Source organism: Thamnophis elegans, chromosome 7 (genome assembly GCF_009769535.1).
Source record: "Thamnophis elegans isolate rThaEle1 chromosome 7, rThaEle1.pri, whole genome shotgun sequence".
Classification (NCBI taxonomy): Eukaryota; Metazoa; Chordata; class Lepidosauria; order Squamata; family Colubridae; genus Thamnophis; species Thamnophis elegans.
Window position 1 is genome coordinate 62,431,763 of NC_045547.1, and position 25,165 is coordinate 62,456,927.

Consider the following 25,165-nt stretch of genomic DNA (forward strand, 5'->3'; position numbering starts at 1 on the left):
CCCGCCCCAGTTCATTGGCAAGTTGCAAAGCATACAGGTTTGAAAGAAGCAAAGCAGTTCAATCCTAGGAAATATATTTCTACTTGAATATGTTTATGTTTAATAAACAATCCTAGTTGCCCTGCTTTATAGGGAAAATGGAAATCAAAATCCGTAGTTGGGAAATACTAAAATATTCATAGATTAACAGTATAGGAAAAATATGGCTTCAAGCAGGGATGTTTACAAGTAGATAGAAAAACTATTTTCTTCCCAAAGTACTATTAATTATTTGAATGACAATCAGGCCCATAAAATAATGAAGTCAGCTTGGAATGATGCCACCATAAATTGAGTTAAAACACGATAAGTGAAAACCATAAGTTATTAACTTGCTTGAATGAAACCTTTGGTCTCCGAAAGTTTCAGGAAATTTAAAAATGCAGCATTTCTAGCAAAAGATTTAAAACTATTTTAATGAGAGACATACTTTCAATTATAGCCTACCTATGACTAGTGCGAAATTACAGTTGAATGAAAATATAAAGAGTGCAAGGATGGGAATAATCATAACAACAGACCTTGAGAAGATAAGAAGATCCATCCACTTTAGCTTTTCCTATTAATTTGCCAGTGAATTCAAAAAACATTGGTGGATAAATTTCAGATAATTTTTTCATGGGAGGCAGACTGAGAAGATTACTTGCCACCCAAATTCGCAAGTCTTCTACGGTTTTTCTATCTTCATCCGTAAATGAAAATGTTTTACTAGATGTTCGGGGAATCACTGGAGCTCCAATGTTACCATCAAATGTAAGTGAACTAAATCCAGGGCCTGAAGTCCCTTGCATCCTGTGATTAAATTCTTTGATCTACAAGAATAAGAATAAAAATGATGTTATCTAAAGTTCCTCCTAAAATGTCAAGGTTTCATATCAGCTTGCAATACTAAAATTATGAAATAAAAAAAAAGATGCTTAGAAAGTGTCAAATTACAGTTAATAATTGGTTAACTATGGTTTCAGAATATTTGATTATTTGATTTTTTTTTTTAATTTCAACTGATGGAACCGAAAAAGTCCTCCATTCTTCTATATGTTTGGGGTCATTATCTGAAATCCAACATATATAAACTGAGCACATATGGCAGGGATATCAAATTCACAGCCAATGGGGCCGGATGTGTCATGTGCTGGCCACACCCACCCATTTTAGCGAGGGTAGGGGAAAGTCACAATATGTCACGTGACACCGCAAGTTTGACACCCCTGACATATGGCCATTTTATTTGCAGAAAACATAGTGTGATGCCTTCTAGAATTAAACGCATAAAGTGACTATTAACGTGGCAGTAAAGATACTAACACAGGACTACAGATTGCCTCCCTGTTTCTGAAGGAAGACATTAGATTGCAAAAATGTTGAATTTCAGTGTGTTTGCACTAGAAACAATGTAAGCCAGCACTGTTGATGCTTCATGAAAACAGCTGTTCTGCTATAATAAACATCTGATTATAGCATTTTTATTTGCAGTTGGTTGCTAAAAGAATGATCAACATCTGAAAAGCATAGCAGTTTCAAAATTAGGTACTCCAGGTAATAAATCTTCCTAAGATAAAAATAATACTAGTCTCTGGTGCAATAAATCAGCTTCTGTAATCAGTACAATGATACCTGAAATGGCTATTTTCTTTACTTAGCTGGTCACCAATATATGCTATAAGGAAAATGTACATAATTTCAAATGTTATTTCCAATGGGAGAATATATTTGTCTCATCGTTCCTACCTCTGTATATTTATTTTCCTAAACTCTGTATTGAGTCTACTGCGATTTTGTTCAGTATTTTGGTCAGCAGATGCAATGGGCTACAAGTCAACTGGGCCAGAAGGACACAATTGGTTTGGAGAAGATCAGTTAAGATTGTTCGAGGAATGGATTCTTTCTATAACTGATTGGGGAATTTAAAAAAAGACTCGTATCATCCACTTGTTTTGTGAACTTCTATTTCCTTGCAAACGACAAAACAGAAACTCACAAAAGAAAAAGATCTTATCTCTTGCTGTGCTGCTGGTGTTGGGATGACCCTCCTGCCACCAGCCAGCTGGTCTTTGGGTCTCTGCTGCGCATGTACACATGTCTGTGCATGCATGTGTCCATGTTCACGCATGCGAGCGTTTGCTTGCACCTTTCAGTTTGGGCATGCACACGCACAGAGTTTGGGCACTTGGTGGATAAAAGATTCGCTATCACTGACCTAAACTAATGTGCAATATGAAGTAAACGATACATAATCCTTTAAAAAATTCACAAATTTTAACAGGATCTAAATTAATGCCAAGTATAAATTTGCTTATATTTCGTTCTCTAGTGAACATTTCATTCTCTAATGCTACCAAATTTTAAAATTTTAAAAAATCCACCAGAATAAAATTCATGCAATCAAACCAACATGCTTTTTGTGGTACGCTACATACCAAATATTAATATTGCTTAATATTGTGAATATTCCCTAATTCGAAACCATTGAATAAAGTAAACACCCACAATTTTCAGCTGTAAAACTTTGCATCCAGTTCACTTGGCCAAGTTGAAAAATTATACCCAAATTATCCTCTGCTCCACCAAGATTGAAATATGTTGAAAAGTGAAAGAGGAGATTTACAAGTTCAAGGACATTAAGATTCTGCTAAAAGAATGGTAAACAAAAATAAATAAGGAAGAGTAATGACCAAGAAGATTGAGCAAAAGAGTATTTCTAAGTAATATTTGTGAATGCTTGCATTTCTTTAAACATTAAAGCACAGAAGTAAAGTATCTAACAGAAGAAAAAAACTTGCTGTCATTTATCAGAGTTGAAGATACATAGGATGACAGAGCAGATACAAAAACCCACCCTTATCATAAGGCAAAGACAAAATGCACAAAGTATTTAAGAAAGCTTTAGTTCTGCTTATCTACAAGAATAATATTACTATGGCAGAAAACTCAAGACTTTCTGCCGTCCATTAAAGTCCAGGAATTGTCTAAAAAATTCGCTTGATGTTAATGCAGTAGAAAGCAACATTCCTAAATAATTATTCTACTATCTATAATTAATGTAATCTAAATTTAATTCAATTAAAATTAAATTCAGTATTTTGTTTGACTCCACTGCATCTCCCACCATGTCACCCAAAGGCCACATGAAGCCTTCTAGTTCAGTTTACTGGGTAAGAGCAACCATTATGCATTTTCCATGAAAGATATAATTTTCTCTGTCAAAGATTAATGCCAAGTAGTATCTGCTCTGTTTCCTTTGAACAGTCTATAGTGCAGCTTTCTTACAACGTGGCTGCAAGTGCTTTAAAATTACCTTTATTCTGTGAAATCGAACAATATCTCCAAGCCTGTAGATCTGTGGAAGGGCATCTTTGAATGCCTTAAAAAATGAACACACCAACGTCACGTTGGACTGATCTACAATGGTCACCATTGAACAATAATCTGGACATGTTGAAAAAAAAAAGAAAAAGAATGTTTAGCATGCAAAGAAATCTTTGGTTTCCATATCCCTGACACAATTGACATATAGTACGTAGGAATATAAGTACTAAACTGTAAGATTCCATATGACTTTAGTATTAATTCCTTGTCGATCTTTCACAGTGCCAATACAAGTGAATGAAAGCAATATTTGAAAAGTTTGTATCATAAATAGCAAAATCTGGTTAGTCTGCTACTAATTGACTGACTGTATCAATAGCTTATTTTTCATACAAAAATGTTGTCAGTTGTGTTGTTGCCACCATAGCAAACAAACTGCATCCCTCTCCTTTAAGGACAAATCAATTAGATCTATCTGCTTATTTAAAATCAATATGAATTGATGAGGGGATCAATAAAATCCAACCTATTTCATAACTGTTACCAGAATATTTGTCTGTTCCATGAATGATTTAGTGTTTTTTTAAAAAAACAGGTTCTTATACATAAAGTGTTTTAGCTAGAGTTTTTCTACGCATCTACTTTATTTGAAAGTAAATTCCCTGACAGTTTTTTTTACAAAAATAAACAAATAAAACAAGAAAATAAAGCTTTGTATGCTAATTTTTCCAAAGTTTTAAAATATACAATAAAAAGTTCTTGCTTTCTGTCTCAGCAGAAGAAAAACATATCCATCTGTTTTCATACATTTAGAAACAAGTATCTTCTCACGAAAGTTTTTGAATGGAAAACTGTTTTGTTGGGATGCTAATTTTGGAAAAGCTTACTAATCCACTCACGTAGAAATTAATGGAAGATGTCTAAGACTTTTCTAATTGTATGAAACTTGTGTCACTTTTCATAGTCAGGAAGAACTCTGTTCCAGCTATTGTCTCCTGAAGATGCAAATGTTTTGCTAGTGTAAGACTGTTTCCTATGCATTAATTTTGAAGGGATGCTGACTTGCGTTTTTTCCCTTTTAATTGTAACACTTATTAAGTGATCACATTGGTGTGAGTGCCTTTGGATTGAATAAAGAAAATATGCAATGTTGAACTAGCTAATTTTTTAAATTGCTAATGTGTGTTCATTTTCATTTGTTTCTGCATAAACAGAAGTTGAAATTTGCAGAATCCTTTTTTCCAAGAATGAGGTGGCTGGATGGAGTCACGGAAGCTGTCGGCGTGAGCTTAAATGGCCTCCAGAGGATGGTAGAGGACAGGAAAGCCTGGAGGGACGTTGTCCATGGGGTCGCAATGGGTCGGACACGACTTTGCAACTAACAACAAGAGCTTCATAAATGAAACTAAATTCGAATAACTACGTACTAAAATTGCTATTATAAAACGGGGTAACATTTTACAATACCATGGTATGTGGGAATCATTTCATAAAATTAAAAAAATAAAAAATAAGGATTTTTCCCCCTGCGAATTGAGTAATTTATGAAAATCTAAATTAAATTACTGGAAAAAAAACCAATTATTCAATTGAGCTATGTACTAGGATTATTTTCTATACTTCAAAGGGTTTATGCTTAAAAGCAATTACTACATAGACTCTTTGTTTTGAGGATTCATATTTTGTCATTACAAATTTCTTTATTTAAGCAGTTGAATCCCTTTTAAAGCAAGGAGTCAATTTTATTATAATGGCAAGTGTCATTGTTAATTAAATTTTAATTATTTCAATGAAAATAAATAAATGTGATTAAATTTGGAATGAACCAATTATTTATAATGACTTTGTTGTACTAATTTTAAAAGCTAAGATTTCTCATGGTTCTATTACCCACATTACACACAAGCAAGCAAAAATGTTTTTTTGTAGGTGATTTTACAGGAATAGAGAAAGTCTATGAATTATACAGTAAGAAGAAATTATCCGCCTCTCCAAATTATCTAAATTTCCAATACACTTCTGCTCATTTCATTTGCTTTTTCAAAGCTAAGTATGATTATGGTTACATTTGCAGTGGTACTTTAATTATCAAAATTACACTTTATTGGCATATTTGAATAAAGTTTGTAGGCCAAAATGGCTTTGTAAATTGTTTGGAAAAGAACCAATAATAACCTTTCCAAAACACAAAGGCTGAACTGTGACTAATCTGAAAAAAAGGGAGAGATTTAAATGAGAAAGAATCACCAATTTCACAGTGTATTCTTCATCTTTCTTGTTAGGAGAATAGAAGAGTTGGAAGGGATCTTGGAGCTCTTCTACTCCAACCCCCTGCATAGGCAGGAAACCTACACCACTTCAGACAAATGGGTCTCCAACATCTTTTTAAAAACGTCCAGTGTTGGGGCATTCACAACTTCTGGAGGCAAGCTGTTCCACTGATTAATTGTTCTGTCAGGAAATGTCTCCTCAGTTCTAAGTTGCTTCTCTCTTTGATCAGTTTGCACCCATTGCTTCTTGTTCTACCGTCGGGTGCTTTGGAGAATAGCTTGACTCCCTCTTATTTGTGGCAGACCCTGAGATATTGGAACAGTGCTATCATATCTCCCCTACTCCTTCTTTTCATTAAACTAGACATACGCAGTTCCTGCAACCGTTCTTAGTATATTTTAACCTCCAGTCCCCTAATCATCTTTGTTGCTCTTCTCTGCACTCTTTCTAGATTCTCAACATATTTTTTTTACATCATGGTGACCAAAACTGAATGCAGGATTCCACGTGTGGCCTTAACAAGACATTATAAAGTGGTATTAACACTTCCTGTCATCTTGATTCTTTCCCCCTGTTTATGCAGCCTAGAACTGTGCTGGTGTTTTTGGTAGCTGCTGCACACTGCTGGCTCATATTTAAATGGTTTTCCATTAGGACTCCAAGATCCCTCTTACAGTATCTGTGGAGTCTCACAACAATATCACACTCTTCTGAAAATTCTGCATGACTTTCCAACTTTTTCTGGTGGTGTACTTTAGTTTGGGATGTTTTAAAGCAGGGGTCTCCAACCTTGGCAACTTTAGTGCTTGTGGATTTCAACTTCCACAATTCCTCAGCTAGTTAAGTCCACAAGTCTTAAAAGTTATCAAGGTTGTAGATCCCTGTTTTAAAGTAATTATTCTTGAAAAAAATATAATTGCACAAGGACTGCAAATTTCAGATTCTGTTTATGGAGAAACAAATTCAAATGAAATTACGCATACTTTAGCAATTTAAAAAATTGGCTACTTCAATATTGCATATTTTCTTTCCTTATTCCAAAGGCACTCACACCAATGTGGTCACTTAATAAGTGTTACAATTACAAAGAAAAAATGCAAGTCAAAATTGCATTTCAAAATTAATGCACAGGAAACAGTCTCACATTAGCAAAACGTTTGCATTTCTTATTAAATTAAGTTCCATAATGGGTAAAGAGCCTGTGGCCAACTTGCTCGCCTAATTCAAAGAGTTTGTTTTTTGGAGGAAGGAGTAACTCTTAAGTTCTTTGTTTTCCTGAGTCCTTATTTCTTCTTTCTTGCCTTTTCTCTTTTCTTCTGCAGTTTCCACTGCATTGACAAATGAGAGTAATCAAACTCAGCAGCAGAGACTCAGCTACTGAACTTTTCTTCCTGCTCCATAGCCTGTGTCCCCTTAATTCAGAAACCATTCCTCTGTTAGAAACCTTGAGTGATAAACTTCAAAAGTCCAAAAAGAAAGAGAGAGAGAGAGAGAGAGAGAGAGAGAGAGAGAGAAGAAAGAAAAAAAAGAAAGAAAGAAAGAAAGAAAGAAAGAAAGAAAGAAAAGCTGCAAACTGGTAATTTTGATGTAAGATAAAAAATAAATTCAGTAATTTTAAGATCAGATAAAATTAGAGAAATCCTCTTAAGAAAAATAAATTAATGGAACTTAAGAAAAATATGGTGAAAGAGGTTTGGACACATTCAGGTTTTATTCTGGACCACTGTCTGCTATGAACATGCCTACTTCCCCCTTCTTTAAATTTAATTCTGCAAGATTCCTGCCCATTCTGCGAGATCACAATTTATTTCATTTATTTATTTAAATTTAATAACCACCAAAATTATTGAACACTGAGCAGGGCACAAAACTAAAAAAGATGTAAAAGCAGCTAAAGATATTAAATCATAGGCAGCCAAACTAAAATGCTCTAATAATAAAGCAAAGGAGTCATTTAACAAATAACATCAATCCCAGGCCTTGGACTAAAACCAGATTTTCAAAGCTTTCTAGAATCATGGGAGAGAGACACTTGTCCTGATCTCGGGGGGGGGGGGGGGCACTGTCCCAAGGTAAGGGACTACCAACAGAGAAGGCACACTTTTTAGTCCCACAAGATGGCAACATCTAAAGGAGGGGACCTAGAGCATACCCTTGCCACCAGAATGTATTGAATACAATAAACAATTGGAAACAAGCATTATTTCAGGTATGCAATCCCCTCTGCCATACAGGACTTATAGGCAATCGTCAACCACCTGAATTGCATTTGGAAGCCACTGGCATTCAATGCAGCACACAGGCTTGTTAACATTGAGCAGTTTGTTCTACCCTATCCAGACCTGAAAAACCTCCAGACACTGGTCAATACAACGATAACTTCACCTACAGAGCTTGGTATGACGATGTAGAGCTGACTATATCGGCATCCAAATAATACTGCACCCCAAAGTAATGGCAAATCTACCAGTGTGAAGATCATCAAGCCCAGAAGCACCCAACACATAAGGAGCCATGAATCAATCTCTTTCCATCTGTCATCATCAACTGGAACTGACTCCAGAGGAACCACTGCCGCACAGTGCCCCCTAGTCCTATTCTCACAGCTGGTCCAGAAGGATATTATGGTCAACAGTATTGAAAGTCATTGAGAGAACAAGGGGCACTAGGATGGATATACCATGCTCTGCCAAACATCATGAGCATGTGACCAATACTGCCTCTGCACTGAACCCTGGCCTAAAACCAGATTTATATGGATCCAGATAATCCATTTGATCCTCTTGATGCTATCATTTGAGCGCCTTTTCCACAACTTTCTCCAGAATGGACTGATATGACTGAATGTTTACTTGATCAGCTATGGCAGTTTATCTGAAATTGGCCACTAATCCACAATCTACTTGGACACACATTTGTTTAAAAAAAGGCACTTGCTCTAACATATTATAATGATAAGGTGTATATTCAATCATACATACCAGTTCCTTTGCTTAAATATGGAGGCTTGAAGAATTTCACAGCCCCATACAGGTTGACCACACTTTCATTTTTAAGCTGATTCAGAGGAGTGTATGTATATATGGGAGCAACTTTCTGGCAAGATAAAATAAAAATGACCCAATTAGAAAATGATCTATGGCAAACTGGTCAAAAAATCCGTGATTGAACTATTTTTTTTTTGTTAAGATTTAAAATAGTAGAAACTATTATGGAAAAAAAGATAGATTTTTTCCCATATAAACTAGAGTCAGTTAATTTTTTCAAGTAGTGGATTTCATCATGCAAATTTACATAATGCCTCATTTTTTAAAAAATACAGAAGCAGATGTCCCAAATGAGCTTTTTCCAGAGGAAAGTGGTTCTTCTTTGAAAATGTTTTACTTCTCATCCAAGGAGCTTCTTCAACTCTGACTGGATGATGGAGAATGGAAGGAATTATTGAAAGAGGGTTCAAAGAAGTCATCTATGTCAAAACTGAACAGCCTTCTTTCAACAGAGGGGGAGGGACACGATATCATCTCTTTTACACAGGCAGAGGGCAGTTAATACCTTAAAACTTTTTGAGGCCAAAACATTGGCACAAATTCTATATGCGGCACAAACAGGAATCCTTGCAAATAAAGACTTGCTAGAAACCATACAAACCAAATTCCTGCGAGCCATCCTAGCTGCACCCAAAGGAACTCCAAATGCCCAGTTAAGAATTGAGATAGGCATGCCTCAAATTCAGGTAAGAGCCTGGAAGATGATGATCATTCATTGGCTTAAAATGCATTTCTTTCCAGAGGGACTGTCCCTACTAGTGTTGATTGACAACTTCCCCTCCCCCTGGAAACAGGCAATTGATCACAAGCTGGGCTCTTATGGGCTCTCATCGGTATTCTTAATGTCTCTAGGCTTTGCTCAAGCAAAGCAAGTAATAATCAATAGAACGAAGGACATGGAGTTCCAAGAAGAACTAAATAGGTTTCCTCTCCACAGTAGGGACAGAATTAAACAGGGTGTGTGGGAATCGGTAAGATATCTAAATGACCTGATCTTCCCAAAACAAAGAATAGCTTTCTTCAGAGCCAGATTTCCCTCAGCACTCCTCCAGGGCAGGTATAAGAGAACACCAATAGCAGAATGGGTATGTATATGTGGTAAAGGAGAAGTGGAAGATATCTCACATGTTCTATTACACTGTGAGCTATACAGAGTTTGTAAGTCTGCACATATTTTCCCCTTACTAGAGAGAGTGCCAGGGAGGGCAGACAATTTTTATGTAGGCTTTCTCCTCCAGGACACAAACCTGGCTACCACGTATGCAGTGGCAAAGTTCTGTGTTGCTGCAATGTCCACAAGAAATAAATTGGTTACAGAAGCGTTGTGGCCCGGCAGGAGCCGTTACAGCCGCCAGACTCCAACAGCGAGGGGTCGTATGAGTCGGCCTTGGAGGTGGTGGAGGACTCTGGACAGGGTGTCGACTCCGAGCAGAGCGAGAGACTGGTTGGCCACCAGGTGGCGGCAGAGCATTGGATCAAAGGGAATGTTCATGAAAGCATTTGGGAGTTGTATCAGGATGCATGCAGGCGCAGGTCTACTCAGGGTAAAGAACAACTGAGTACTTACAGGAGATGATAACGAGCAGCTGTTGCTCATTAGAATCCCCTCCTGCTGATAAAAGAGACTGCTGGTGCCATGCCCTGGTTGCAGAAGTCAACGTTCCTCGTTCGTGTTCATATATCAAGAGAAGCTAACTTGGATAAGTGGCTGTATATATAGAATCCTGGTTGCAGTGTTTTGTGAGTTACAGGACTTTTGCCAGAGCTATTATCTTTGTTTATTTGGGTTTGAAGCCAACAAAAGCTGGGACTGATTAAAAGAAACCTTTTTAGTTACGTGGCTTTTGGCTTTTGTTCCTGAACGGAGAAGGAGGGGGGTCAGAACACAGAAGTGTAGTTGTCATCTTGTACCAATTATTTGTACATATCTCTAACAATTTCTGGACCATTGTATTTACTCCCATACTTATCGACTTTGCACCCAGGTAAACCAGGGAGTGACCCGAACAATTTGAGAACATGTATGTTATTCTCCACTTTTAACGTCAATACTTTTTAATTATATTTTAATGTCAGTACTTTTAACATATGGTAAAAACTAATGTGTATTGCTGGTTATCCAGTCTGGATAAGATTGGCCTAGGCCTTGTCATCTAATGCAAAATAGAGAAAACTTATTTTTAGATATTCAGCCCACAAAATTTAATTGATTCAAACTTACCACGGATGCTGTTTCTGCCCCAGTCGATCCAGAACAAACCTGTGGGGGTAAAAAAATTCTTAGCACTATAAAAAACTTCATGCCAATATTTTAACAAGGTTTTCATTAAATATTTATCAAAATTAAACACTAAATTAAGTATTATATCAGAAATAGACATTTATTTCAGGTGCTATGAAAAAGGGTAAAATGAAAATGATCTCGTGAATAAGATGTCATTTTCTTGTTCATCATTGTTCATTCTCTAAAATAAGGTACTAGTTTGCAAATAGATTCACTGCCAATTTATTATTTTGAAAACATAACACTAAGAATATTATACCAATTAGGAGCATCTTCACAAATCCTAACTAGGGATTTTATTTCTCCTATAACCAGGTGAGCTCTTATGAGCCACAGTTGTGCAATGGTTAGAGTGCAGTACTCCAGGCTACTTCTACTGACTGACTGCAATTTGGCAGTTCAAATCTCACCAGGCTCAAGGTCGACTCAGTCTTCCATTCTTCAGAGGTAAGGAAAATGAGGACCAAAATTGTTGGGGGCAATATGCTGACTCTGTAAACTGCTTAGAGTGCTGTAAAGCACTGTAAAGTGGGATATAAGTCTAAGTGCTATTGCTGTAACAATTATATCAATGAGGGACAATGAGAAATTCAGATTTTTATAACTTAAATATTTAGATTTAAAGATCCAAAAATATAGCATTGATATTTTAACTAAAATATCTATATCTATATCATAGATACACAACTATATGTATACTGTAATATACAGTAAAATTTATTTTGGTTTTAGTATTTTTTAGTATTTACTATATTATTTAGTATTTTTAGTATTTAGTATTTTTAACGTTTTGTTTAATTACATATTTATTTATTTGCATTCTGCTTCAAAAACTCCCATCAGCCATCATAAAAACAATCTAAAACAAGCATGTATAAATTAAACAATATAAAACATCATGTATAAATTAAAATTATTCTTTCTTCATTCTTTGTGTTATCTATTGATAATGACCACTAGTGATCCTATTTCCTAGAAAGGAAAAATATAAAACAGAGATGTAACTTTAGCCATAACTGGTTTAAATCTGGCAGTTTCTAATATACGAAAGGAACAAGTTTATGTGTCATTGTAAAAGTTCTCGATTTTCATTAATTTTAATAACCATAGTCATCTTTTAAAATCACTGCCTAAGTCAACTACAGATTAAGTATAAATGGAGAGAATGAGAAAAAAAATCCTTGCTCAATGTACATAGATCGTTGAGCCGGCTTCTTCAGACACTTCCACCTGACATCCATGTCTATTGGGATCATTAGTGGACTTTGTCAAGCTGAATCCAGCCACCATGATGATATCCTATTGAAAACAAAAAATATATAGCCAATTAGCATGTTACTATATCCGTCACTATTGTTATACCATTTACATCACCTCTACCTTTTAAAAATTATAAGAAGAGGCTGATAATAAGAGCTGTAGTGGCGCAGTGATTAGAATGTCTATTGCAGGCAAACTGTGCTCACTGCCAGGAGTTCGATCCTGGCTGGCTCAAGCTTGACTCAGCCTCCCATCCTTCCAAAGTCGGTAAAATGAGAACTCAAGATTGTCGGGAGCCAGCAATATGCTGGCCCTGTAAACTGCTTAGAGCAGGGGTGTCAAACTCACATCATCATGGCAATGTCACGTGACGAATCGGGACATTTCCCCCCTTCGGTAAACCGGGCGTGGGCAGCACGTTTAATAGCCCTGCCATAGAGAGTGCTGTAAAGTGCTATGAAGTAGTATATGTCTAAATACTAGTGCTATTGCTATAATTTTGAAAAATGCTAAAATGAATAAAATGAGGCAGAACCTAACTGCCCATTTTAAGATGAATAGTATCTCCATATATTACAATCTTTAACAAAGAGAAAATGCATGTTAAAAAACAAAGATTTTAAATAAATGTAATAACCACAACAAAAATACAATACAAAAGAAGAATGGATTGTGTAGAATATAGGTTTGCAGATTATCGTTGGTTAAACCACCTTGATATAGTAGCAATCTGGTAGAATTGGGTAACAGAAAAACCCAACAGCAGAGATTTGAACTGCAAATATCAATCTGAATGATGTTTATATAACTATAACTAAGCATGTTGTATATGGCAAATTTAAAATAAAACCCACTTTAACCAAGAAATACATGTAATTTTTCTCATGCTAGGAAATATGTTTAAATGTTTATTTCACATATTTGTTTCTGACTGCTATGGTTAGCAAACTTAAACCACTTAAATTAATGAGGAAATAAGGCAAAACAAGACCAAGTTTTTAAAAAAATCAGATGTAGAAATGTGCAAGAATGAAAGCGATGGGTCACTTAAGTAAGATAATTATAAAAACATTAAGTTTCTTGAAAAAGTCTGTTTTGAGAATAATCGAGATAAAACTAATAGAATGTCTGAAAAAGTGCAAATAAAAAAATGTTTCTTGAAAAAGTCAATTCTTAATAAGACCTCTTCACCAATATATTTTATAAATCAGAATATGAGTATAAATATAAATATACACACATATTTTTCAGCATGGTATTAACCAAAAGCCAAATAGTTATAAAGTCAAAAATGTCATTTTATGAAGAGTGACTTTTGTAATGAAGCTTTCCATTACATGCTTTCTAAACAGTGTTTTAAATGTCAATAACCTGAAAACTTCACTGGAGTAATAACACAATAATACTTTCAAGTGACGATGAAATGAAGCCATTCTAAGCCAGACTATATTAGCTTGTCAGAATAAGTAACCCAGAAATTTCTTTAAAACTCTTATGTATACAAACACAGAGGCAGAAAAATAGAAAATATTTTCAAATATCTCCAGGGTAGTGACATAGCTTATTCCAGTGTAAATACAGTATAAATCATTTTTGATGTTTGACATTAACGGAGGTTGTAGGTCTGATGGACTTGATGAAACATTTCTGTGAAAAAGTATTTACTCCCTTTCAGCTTCTTGTGTACCTCTGCCACTGAATCTGATGAGAAAAGAAGTGTTTTGTAACTCTTGAAACCAAAGTTGATGCAACCAGATGCTGAATTTAAAGGGTCAATTACATTTTCACAATGTCATATTGCCTGCAGATGACTTTGTTTATGAAACCAATGAACTGCATTTTCCTGTTATTCATTCATTCAGATTGACTTATATTATTGAGAGAGAGTGTAAAGCTCTCATAGCTTTCAATGGAAAAGATTTGCAAATGCTTAGAAAATCCAGAGGGATAGGTGAATATTTTTTTCCCACCAAATTGTATATGCACATGCCACTGAAAGTAATGGACTCACGCAGAAGTGCCACTGATTTGATTATTTAATTAAATTTTATTTTCTCAAGATGGGCCCAAGTCAGGAAAAAGAACTGGCATTTACGTTTTACAAAAATAAAAAGTGTATGAATATGTGTGTGTATGTGTTTGAGACTTTCAGCCAGACTTGGTTCCTGGCAACTTCTGTAGTGGTCTCAGAGGCTTTTTTGACAAGAAATAAGTGCTTTGGAAGTATAAGTATATAAGTATAAGTATAATCTTTATTGTCATTGTACTTAAATACAACGAAATTGGTTTAACCTCACTGGTGCAAACTTATAACAGAAACAAAAAAGAAAGAAAAAAAACTAGCATGTGCATGGAGTGATTGTGGTTGTATTTAAAAGTCTCACAGCTCAAGGATAGAAACTATCTTTAAACCTGTTTGTTTGGCTGGCTATACTTTGATGAGGGAACACATCTTTTTAGAGAATTGTTTTGCAGTTTCCAAAGCTAAAGTAGGCTGGAAAAAAGATATGAGGTCTTTAGGTGTTTCAAAGGTAGTTCTTCCTAGTACTTGGGGAGATTAACTGGAGCAAGGTCATCCAGTTGGTTTTATGCTTAAGGCAGGACTAAAACCGACTCTTTCCTGCTTTCTAGCTTGCTGCCTTGGACCATAAGAAAGGCTGAGCGCCAAAGAACTGAGGCCTTTGAACTGTGGTGCTGGAGAAGACTCCTGTGAGTCTCTTGGACTGCAAGGCAATCAAACCGGCCAGTCACCAGTAGATGGAGTCACCGAAGCAGTAGGCCTGAGTTTAAATGGACTCCAGAGGATGGTAGAGGACATGAAGGCCTGGAAGAACGTCGTCCATGGGGTCGTGATAGGTCAGACACGACTTCGCAATTAACAGCAGCAGTCTGCTGCCTTAGCCAAGCTGGCTCTCTTTACAAATATAGAATGCATAAACATTTGTAGAGATTTTTATCAATTTGCCATCCAATTCACTTTTCTCTTTTTTCCTTTTATTATAGATGCACTACAGGAAATTCTGAATCCACAACTGGAATCCACTGTAAATGGAGATGAAATTAAATATAGATAAGGCAGAGTTAATAGTGCTTACTAACAAAGCCTGCCCCAGAGGTCCAGATGTAAATTTCCTGATGGAATTTAGGAAAATAAAAAGGCAAAGCTGTTCCACAGAACTTTCAGTTTCTTAACCTTATTTACCCAAGATGGGTAAATCAATGCAAGTTTTTAAAGTTTAACTCTTCAAAATCTGTTCTTATATTTATTATGGGTAAGTTACAGTCTTCAAGAGTACTGCAACACATTAAAAAATAAAACTAAGCAAATGAATAAGAGGGATATGTTGATCACTGGAAAGAAGTGCTTTGGAAGATGAGGGAACACATCTTTTTAGAGAATTGTTTTGCAGTTTCCAAAGCTAAAGTAGGCCTGAAAAAAGATATGAGGGCTTTAACAATTAGAAAAAAGATCCTTGATAAGCATGTTCTATTTGACCATAAATCCATACATTATCTCTGTTGAATTGCCAATGCTATGAGTGCAGAAGAAGCTGCTACAATTTTAAAACAGGCACATTACTTGGATCACACAATCTCTTTATTTTATCAGTGGACTTGGCTGCCCAAATTTTTTCTTTAGAAAAATTTAGTGCTCTTGCTATATGCTTTAATTGGCTTTTTTTCAAGGTTCCTTGAAGAGTCTGCAATTCATTCTATTCACATGAATCTGCAACTTTTAAAAATCACCTATTGGAGCCCTTAATGATAGCTGTTGCTTAAACCATTAGTGACTTTCTATTCATATTTTCTTAGTATTAGCACTCCATTCCGTTCTATACTTTGTCACTTTGTTCTGTATCTATATTCCTTCACAAACTGCAAGTTTATTTTTTCCAAATGAGTATTTCCCTCTGTTGTTTCTTAACCTGCTTTATTGACATCAACTTTGTTTTTGTTAGTTTTAATCTTTTTCATCCATTCCGGGACACTTATAGAAAGACTGAATTAGAGTTGGCAAAATAGATTTTCTCGCCAATTCCATACTGCGAACATATAATTTTTATATAAATGTATTTATTAAAAATATTTATACTATACCTACAAGTTGCTAGTACCAGATGGCTGTGTCCAAAGAATTACCAGGAATCAAAACTCAATTCAAAATCATTTTATGTTCTTATTCTTAATAGTAGGTTACACAGAATTTAATACCGTGTTTTCCCGAAAATAAGACAGGGTCTTATTTTCTTTTGACCCCCACAATAATTTTGGGGAGGTCTTATTATTTTTGAGGTGCAGGAAATAACGAGTCTCGTGTTCACCTCATGGCTGTTGCTGTGTTGCAATGTTTTTGGGTACGGCTTATTTTTGGGGGAGGGCTTATTTTAGTGCATGCACTTAAAAGCCCAATTGGGCTTATTATCCCGGGATGTTTTATTTTCAGGGAAACAGGGTACATTCTGTTTTTTTTCAATAGTATAGTATAGTATAGTATAGTATAGTATAGTATAGTACAGTACAGTACAGTACAGTACAGTATACTTCTAATTTCGTACAAACAGATTAATCTGCTTAGGTAGTAGATGAGGAAATTGATAAGGGCCTTATTGATCCTGTAACTTTCATAAATGTGCACCTGAACAGCAGAAGTTATTCTGCCAACTGTCGGTTCTACAAAAGCTACCTATGGTTGGATTTCAGGATATTGAGATGATGATTGTGTTGCTCAGGTTGACATATAGCCTTAAATTTTGTCTTAGAAATAACAGAAGAATCTTTCCTGGTTTTGGTATAGAATAGCCCATGTTTTATTACATACGAAATTCTGTGAGCTGGATAGATCTAACATATTCACTTTTTAACACATCCAGATGCTCACTTAGAACAAACAGAAATGGTATTGGATTACAATGGTCTGTTTAAAAAACATGACTGAATAAATCGTAAGTGTGAATGGTTGTAAGACAATTAGAAGACAACTGAAAGAGTAAGAAAAAAAATGTTAACATTCGTCATATTACCATGCAATTTTTTTTAAAAAAAGATGAGGCAAAAAGAAGAAAACCAGCCAAAAATCTGTGGAAAATGACAATGAACATTGATTAATTAAAATAAAGATACATATTGGTATTGCAACATCACAGGTATCAATTGGGTAACATAGATATACAATATATATTAATATTACTAACAAGAAAAATAAAATTTCTTACCCCTTGTTGGACAACTTTGGCACAATCTTCTGCCAGTTTCCCAAATATTAAAATATAGATGCTGCTATTCCTGGAAGATGAATTTTCTGATTCTGAAAAGTTAAATATCACAGTCTCACTATTTGCATTTGTCTAAATACAACAACAGCTACCGCTCCCACATTTGCCAATATTATGATTAAGCATATCAGATTATTTCTCATCAGAGTATGAAGGAAACCCTGGACCGTTAAGAAGAAAACACTTCTTTATATGCAGTAGTTCTCAGAACATTTTTAATAGGGAAGGATGTGTAAAGAATTTACTGTCCCCCAAGTCATTCTACGAGCCAAATTATGCTCATCTTTTTTCACTTTACAGGTAGGCATGGTAAACAAATACTAAAAAGCAAGAGTCATAGTTTGGAAAGCTTTTGTTCTCAAACAATATTTACATTATTTACACTGCACAATAGAACTTGCACCCATTCCCCCAGGAACTATATACATGTTCTGTGATCATTCACTACTGTTGTATTCTGTATATCTCACCCACACCATCCTTGTTGAACACACACCTTGTTTGATAAACCTAACTAAGAATCATGAGAATATAGTAATTGTGCTGAAATACCTTGAAGTACTATCTTGAAGAAAGGTGTCCCATTTCCAAGATTAATCAATTGATGGGATGTAACAAATGATCCCTAAAACAGAGAAAAATACCCTAATTAATACATTTTGAAATTTTATAAATATCAACCATATTCAGAACTTAAAACTATACCTTTAAACAATATTATCTCCCACATCCTTTTGAAATATTTCTAGAATACTAAAGAGATTCAGGATATTTTACAGAGGCAGAGGAATTAAGAGAATGTTCCTAAAATATAAATATAAGGCAAATGCAACCTGGCAAGGCAATATCATCACTTCTCTGCCACAAGCAACTCTCAGAGGAACGCAATATAGTTAGATAAAATAATTTTCATTTCCCTTCAAGCCAATGTTTACACAGTGTATCATTGACAATAAGTATTACGATTGGGATAATGATGGCGATTCAGGCTACAATCCTAACTTCACTAATTTTGTAATAGGTATTGTTGCAGAAAATGACAGGTGTTAGACATCTCAGGATACAGGAAAAGTTTATTTGGCAGCCAGGTTCAGAAAGCTAGCCCATGGCTTAGCATTGCAAGTTCTGAACAACCTTAATTATCGAAGCACGTATTCTTATACATTCTCAAAAGCATTGCAACACGGAAATACTTAACACATTTCTTAGTGGTTACCTTGAGGAGAAAACCTTATAAGGAGATGAAGGTCTTACTTCTCCTTTTGTTTCAGGTATGGCTTACGTGTTATTAACGAACTTTAATTGAACTTTGTGGTTTGGACTCTTAACACAAGTACGGACATTGGCAAGAACATCCTGTGGTTAGTGAATGGGGACACTTCCTTTAAGTAACTTCTAACTGTCCCTGTCTATTGCAAGTCCCAACTCTTGTCTATGTGACTTTTAATATAGAAGTAAAGGCTGTCCAGCCTGACCCAGTAGGTTTCACACTTAATGTCCAAATCTCACTTTATGGCTGCTTTAGTATCAATGAATTTAGTGGAACTTATTTCTGAGCAGACATAGAACTCTTTTGCTGGCTATTTTGAAAGCTGACAAAATTAAGTTAAAACATTTTTCTTACAAAACTCCTGTGGCTCTTCCTAATGCTCCATTTTACTTTGTAGTTCTGAGTTCATTATCAGCAATGAAAAACACATCATCTTTCGCTTAATGTCATGCACGCTGTATATATGAATACCAATGAAGTCTGATTGCATGATTTTTCTGCAGAGGTTTTCCTCAAAATAAACATAAGTAGTATGTAAACGGCAACTGAAATACTTGTTCAACATCAAGGAAAAGCAAAGATTCCCAAGAAAGCCTGGAATCTGTATATAACAATGTCAACAACAGGCCCAATATATTGTTGTACCTTGAATCATATTGGGTATATTCCAAAGCATAGGTGATATAAAATAACATACCTACTCTTTATATTGGAATAAATGGCACAACAGAAAATTACTGCTAGACATAGAATTCATTTTATACTGAATAAAAAGGGAAAAAAATGTTGTGATATGGTTTACTAATTTAAAAAATGGTTTCATAAACTATTTAAAAGAAAAGTAAAAAATCCTAATAATTCGCCAGATAGCTTTTTATTCCAGTCCTGTTAGCTTTATATTCTAAAGATTTCTCCCGCTGTAATTCTGTATCAGTAAAACGAAGCTGTATATTATATACCCACATAGAGTGAAATTGCCTAAGATTCAGAAGGCACTTGTCTGTCTTCAGAAAAAGAAATAAAAACCAAAAATAAAACTTAAAATTAAAACATGAATGGATCATGTGGATTCCCATATGGAAAAGGTTCACTTAAAAATCTGTTTATTCTCTAAATATCTATATATTAGACCTGTGGTTCTTAAACTGAGGTTAATTTGAGCAAATCCTATATAAGGATAAGAGACCAGTTTGTAAATCCATGTTTGTGTGTCAAACATCCAACTTAGAATTACCAAATTGCTTGTGTAAAATAGTCTGGGTTTGGGGTCTGCCCCCCACCCCCAGGAATTGGAAATATCAGGAAAAGAGATACCTATTTTAAAGCAACTAATTTTAAACTGAAGCAATGCAAGACAGACACTGTGGAAAGAAATCTTTATGTTTGTAGGACTAAAACATACATGAGATTTAACTTTGACTGAACCTAATACTTATTACGAGAGGTCACATCTAGTTACAAGACAGGAAGGGATATAACCACCCAGAGATGCTGGGAGTCTGGTGGCATATAATGTAATATATTATAGCTGTATGTAAAGTTAGCCAGATGTTCAGACTGGATTTTTGTCTATCCATTGAGTCCTGCCCAAGATTCTGGGATAGGTAGATATTGTTTTGTAATATTAAAGATATCATCATCATCGAATTCAGAACTTTGCAATTCCAAAGATACATCTATCTGCCTGGCATTTGGGGCAACGCTCCAAAGGACAATCTTCCCTAGCAAGTGGGCTGTTTTAGGAAGATAAATTGCATCCATTTATTTGGGAATCCGTCCCAATGGATTAAATAAACCCACTTTTTAAAAAAAATAAACATTAAATATACCTCATCCTCCTTGAGCACGTTTTATGTCGGAAAACTAGAAGCAGAGCAACTTTTCTGCAGCCCGTAACTCCACCCGTGTTTCAAGGCTGGCATCTGAAATGCCTCTGAAATGCACGAACTGCCTTTACCTGAATATATTGGTTCGCATAGTCGCGCCCCAGCTGCAAATGCGCGAGACCGACTTTCTGCAGGTGGTTGGGCAGAGAGTTCTTTGCCACCCTAAGGGGCCCACTCAATAGTTCCAGAGGCATGGCGCTTGATCCGGACCCACATTTAATGGGAAAGACGCATAAAGGAGGGGGAGGGGTAACGGTCTTTCCCCGGACCAACGCGCGAACCTGCAACGAAGTCCTCTGCCTTTCTCCTTCCAAGCCGTTCTAGCCCTTCTCATTCTATCATTTGCAACCCGGAAATTACAGAACAGGAATGAGGCGCATGCGCTCTTGGCGAAATGAAATTCTGCGAGCGATCTAATTTGTCCTTTTCGCCGTTGGGAGAACGAATGAAGAATGTTTAGTTGCACAGTCTCCCTTCGCTCTGCTGGTCAGTGCATAAACTTATTAGAAATTTATAACGTCTCAGCACCGTCATTATTTTATCTCACCACTGTTTTCTTCAAACTTGCACATTTCTCATATCTTTCTTCTTCCATATCATCTTCTTTGGTTGCTCTTGGTGACATGGTTAAAGTTATCCATATCATTCCTAAATGGGTACAATATTCCAACTCTGGTTGGACCAATGCAAAACGGAGAGAAACACTGGTTTATATTCTCCATCAAAAGAAATGTCTAGAGGATCACAGCCTAGTTATTATTACAATTATTAATTCCTTGTGTGTCCAATCACACATGGCCAATAAAACCTATTCCATTGTATTCCATTCCGTTCCATTCAATTGCAGATGCAACGTTTGCACATTCCACATAAACTAGTTAAGAATTATTTCCGGCCACTAACCCTTGCTTTCCCATTGGAATTTCTACATCAAGGTTGGTTTCAAAAGTGCATATTTAGCTTTTTCAGAAACACTTCAAAGTTCATTCTATACCTTAGCCTTAATTCCTTACTGTTCTATCACAGTCTGATGGTAGCAGAAATATAGCTGTGATAAGTGGGTCGAAAATGAGTGCCAGGACTTTATAACCTCTGTATGCTAATACCATTTCATTTGAGAGCTCTTAGCTGATTTCTCTCTGGTTTCATATATCATTTTTAAGAAAATGAAGGCTATTATGGAATCATAGAGCAGTTTGTAATAACCTTGAGAAGAAACACAGATTATCTTCATTATCTTCTTAAGATACATGCTCCTGGACATGTTTTTTTGTTGGACAATTCTAATGTCACTCAACATCTGGGATTAATTTGGACTATTTTACTGTTCAGAAGTTAAGTGACTCTGGCTTCCCCATTGACTTTGCTTATCAGAAGGTCACATAAAGGTGGTTACATGATTCTGAGACACTGCAACTATCATAAAGACATGCCAGCTGCTAAGCATCTGAATATTGATCAAGTGACCACAGGGATGCTGCAATGGTCATAAGTGTGAAAAACTTATGTAAGTCGCTATTTCCAGTGCCGTTTAGTAACCACTAAACAAATGGTAAGTCAAAGGCTACCTATAAAGTAGAATCTCTGGACACAGCCATATTTCGTTCCATAACTTTGGTCACAACCCGATATGGTCGTGACCCGAACCTAATTTCCCCATTATTCCCACAACAGGAAATTTGGCACTTACAAAGAAAATGGGCCAGAAGGGGAAATCGGCCATGGCCGTATTTGATCACCACCCAAGTGGTGTGTTTATGACCAGATTCAAACATTTTGTGAATGTTTTGGTCGGAACCCGATTTGGTCATGGTCAGAAGCAATCGTGACCAGAGGTTCTACTATATAGCATTTTTCAATGTACATGTGTTAGAAATGTTCTTAGAACTATTAATTAAAACCCCTGGCAATTCTGGTAAAAAAAATGCACAATGTATGATTTAGATGAATGAGGATTTGAAATTAGATCTCAGATGTGTTTCGACACAGAAACTATTTTAAGGTTAAAGAGCTAGCTATCTCACCTATTATCCAAGTAGGATTCCTTCTAGCTTTTTGATAATTTACTTTAGAAAGGCAGACTCCTAAGTCTCAAATTAGCAGAGGCTTTAAAGCAGTGTTTCTCAACCTTGGCCACTTTAAGTCCTGTGGACTTCAACTCCCAAAATTCCCCAGCCAGCTGGCTGGGGGATTCTGGGAGTTGAAGTCCACAGGACTTAAAGTCGTCAAAGTTGAGAAACACTGCTTTAAGGGATGATTTATCTCTCCCTTCTGGATGATCTGATTTAAAAAATAATTATACTAGTAATTCTTCATTTACAACCGGTTGCTTAGCAGCTGTTTGAAGTTATGATGGACCTCGGAAAAAGGACTTAAAACTAGGATTCAAAAGTAAAATATCTAGGCACCACCCCGGTCACATGATCATATTTTGGGCAATTAACTTGCATTTACAGCAACCTGTAATTTCCTACAGTCATATGACTGTAATTTACTCCCCCCCACCCCCTCAAAACAGGTATTTACTTCTGGTTTCTGAAAACAATGGGTCTGACCCCTTAACAAGCAATAGGTTTGCTTAACAACCATGGCATTTGCTTAATGACCACTATGTTTGATTTATGACCATTGTATTCAGTTAACAACTGCCACAAAAAGGCTGTAAAATGTGGCACAGACAAGTGATGACCCACTTTATGACTGACACAATTTATGATCAAAATTGTGATATTGGTTAGAGTTGGAAGTCAAGGACTTACCTTTAAAAGTCTTTTTTAACATTTCCATTTAAACGTTTATCTCTTATTCCTTTTATATAGTTAGGCTGCCTCTTTCTAGGGTAGTGTCATGGTCCTGTTGGAGCTTGGGTCCAAGGAAGAGGATGAGATGGAGCTAGGATGACAGAGGATGATGGCGCAACCTCTCTGGCCACAGAGGAGCGATTGGAGGAGCAGGACAAGGAAGTTCCAGGTCCCTCAGGCCTGGGAAGGGTACCAGTGAAGAAGAGAGTGTATAGGATGACCAAGTTGGGGTGGGGGGGAAGCAGGCAGCAGAGCAGAGGAGCGACGGAACTATGGCAATCATGGAGAATGGAGAAGAGGCAGAGTCAGCGTAGGGTGACCCACCCCTCTTCACAAGTCTTAGCTGGGGAATGAGATTTAAAGAGATGTCATTGGGAGGGGTGCTTGTGGGAAACAAACATTTCATTTTTCCAGCCTCATGTGCTGTTACCAACTTCTGAATACTTCGTTGTGCTTTGTCCTGCTTGCCTTGCTTGACTGGCCTGGCTATATGTGAGTTTGCAGCGACACAGTTCTGCTCCAGGTTGTGCTGCAGTCCCAGCAGTGGTGGGATTCAGACAGTTCGCACCTATCCGGGAGAACCGGTTGTTAACTTTCTAAACAGTTCAGAGAACCGGTTGTTGGAAGAAATCTCATTTTGTTTTTTTCCACTTTACCGGGCTAATCCTGTAAGGAAGGCAGGAAGGAAACATTCTGATGTTGTTTCTAGCCTAATCCTTATTGCCCTGCTTATAGAAACTGCCTCTCCCATTAACTCCTATTACATTGTAACAGCTAAGGCGAAGCGCCCATCGACCTGAGTGATGTTGAGTTGGCCATGGTCACATGATCATATGACACTGAGCCCCGCCTACCTAGCTGGTCATTAGGTCAGAGAACCGGTTGTTAAATTATTTGAATCCCACCACTGAGTCCCAGTAAACTCTTCCTGTGACAAAGACTCCCTGGGACCAAGTTCCAAGGTGGTGCAATGGTTAGAGTGCAGTACTGCAGGCTACTTCAGCTGACTGCTGCCGCAGTTCAGCAGTTCAAATCTCACCAGCTCAAGGTTGACTCAGCCTTTCATACTTCTGAGATGGATAAAATGAGGACCCAGGTTGTTGGGGCCAAGATGCTGATTCTGTAAACCATTTAGAGAGGGCTGTAAAAACACTATGAAGTAGTATATAAGTCTAATTGCTCGTGGCACGACAAAACCGTGCTCGTCAAAATAGCGGTGATAAAACCGTGTCGCTAAAGCTGCGACGTCATCACCACGCGTCATCACCACCGCGACAACAGCGCGGCGACAGAAGGGCGCTTTAAAACAGTGCGGTGGCAGAAAGCCAATTTAAATTAAGGTAAGGGTTAGGATTAGGTTTAGGGGTTAGGGTTAGGGTTAGGTTTAGAGTGCTTCGGAAGGCGCGGATTTGCCCTCCGCGGTTATGTCATCGTGGTAGGGTCGCGTTTTCCTTAGCGCTTCGGACGGCGCGGATTTGCCTCCGCACTTATGTCGGCGCGGATAAGGGCTTCGCGGTTTTGTGGTGGAACCCTAATTGCTATTGCTACTCCCTGAACTGTGGCTGTTCTCAGAACTGTGCTGCACTTCTGGACTAATAGTAGCCAGGAACTATTGGACGTGCATGTTTAGAGCTTTACTCCTAGACTTGCAGCGAATGGTGGGACCTTTGGGGGAAAGTTGGAGCAATAAAGGGGAGTTAAGTCTTTGCTCCAGCTGTGTTGCTTCTG

The 25,165-nt window shown here is 36.7% G+C and overlaps 1 protein-coding gene across 1 annotated transcript in view; it reads right to left on the reverse strand.

The window, feature by feature from the left end:
• The window catches only part of POT1 (protection of telomeres 1), a 46,408-nt gene extending 25,444 nt beyond the window's left edge, over window positions 1-20,964 (reverse strand). The window contains exons 1-8 of the mRNA XM_032221692.1: window positions 20,708-20,964; window positions 18,033-18,105; window positions 17,421-17,512; window positions 12,142-12,246; window positions 10,885-10,923; window positions 8,598-8,712; window positions 3,335-3,465; window positions 561-851 (exon numbers count right to left, since the gene is read on the reverse strand). Coding sequence (XP_032077583.1) covers window positions 561-851; window positions 3,335-3,465; window positions 8,598-8,712; window positions 10,885-10,923; window positions 12,142-12,246; window positions 17,421-17,512; window positions 18,033-18,105; window positions 20,708-20,830 — 969 coding nt within the window. The 5' untranslated portion in view covers window positions 20,831-20,964. The remainder of the gene's footprint in view (window positions 1-560; window positions 852-3,334; window positions 3,466-8,597; window positions 8,713-10,884; window positions 10,924-12,141; window positions 12,247-17,420; window positions 17,513-18,032; window positions 18,106-20,707) is intronic.
• Window positions 20,965-25,165: the final 4,201 nt, after the last annotated feature.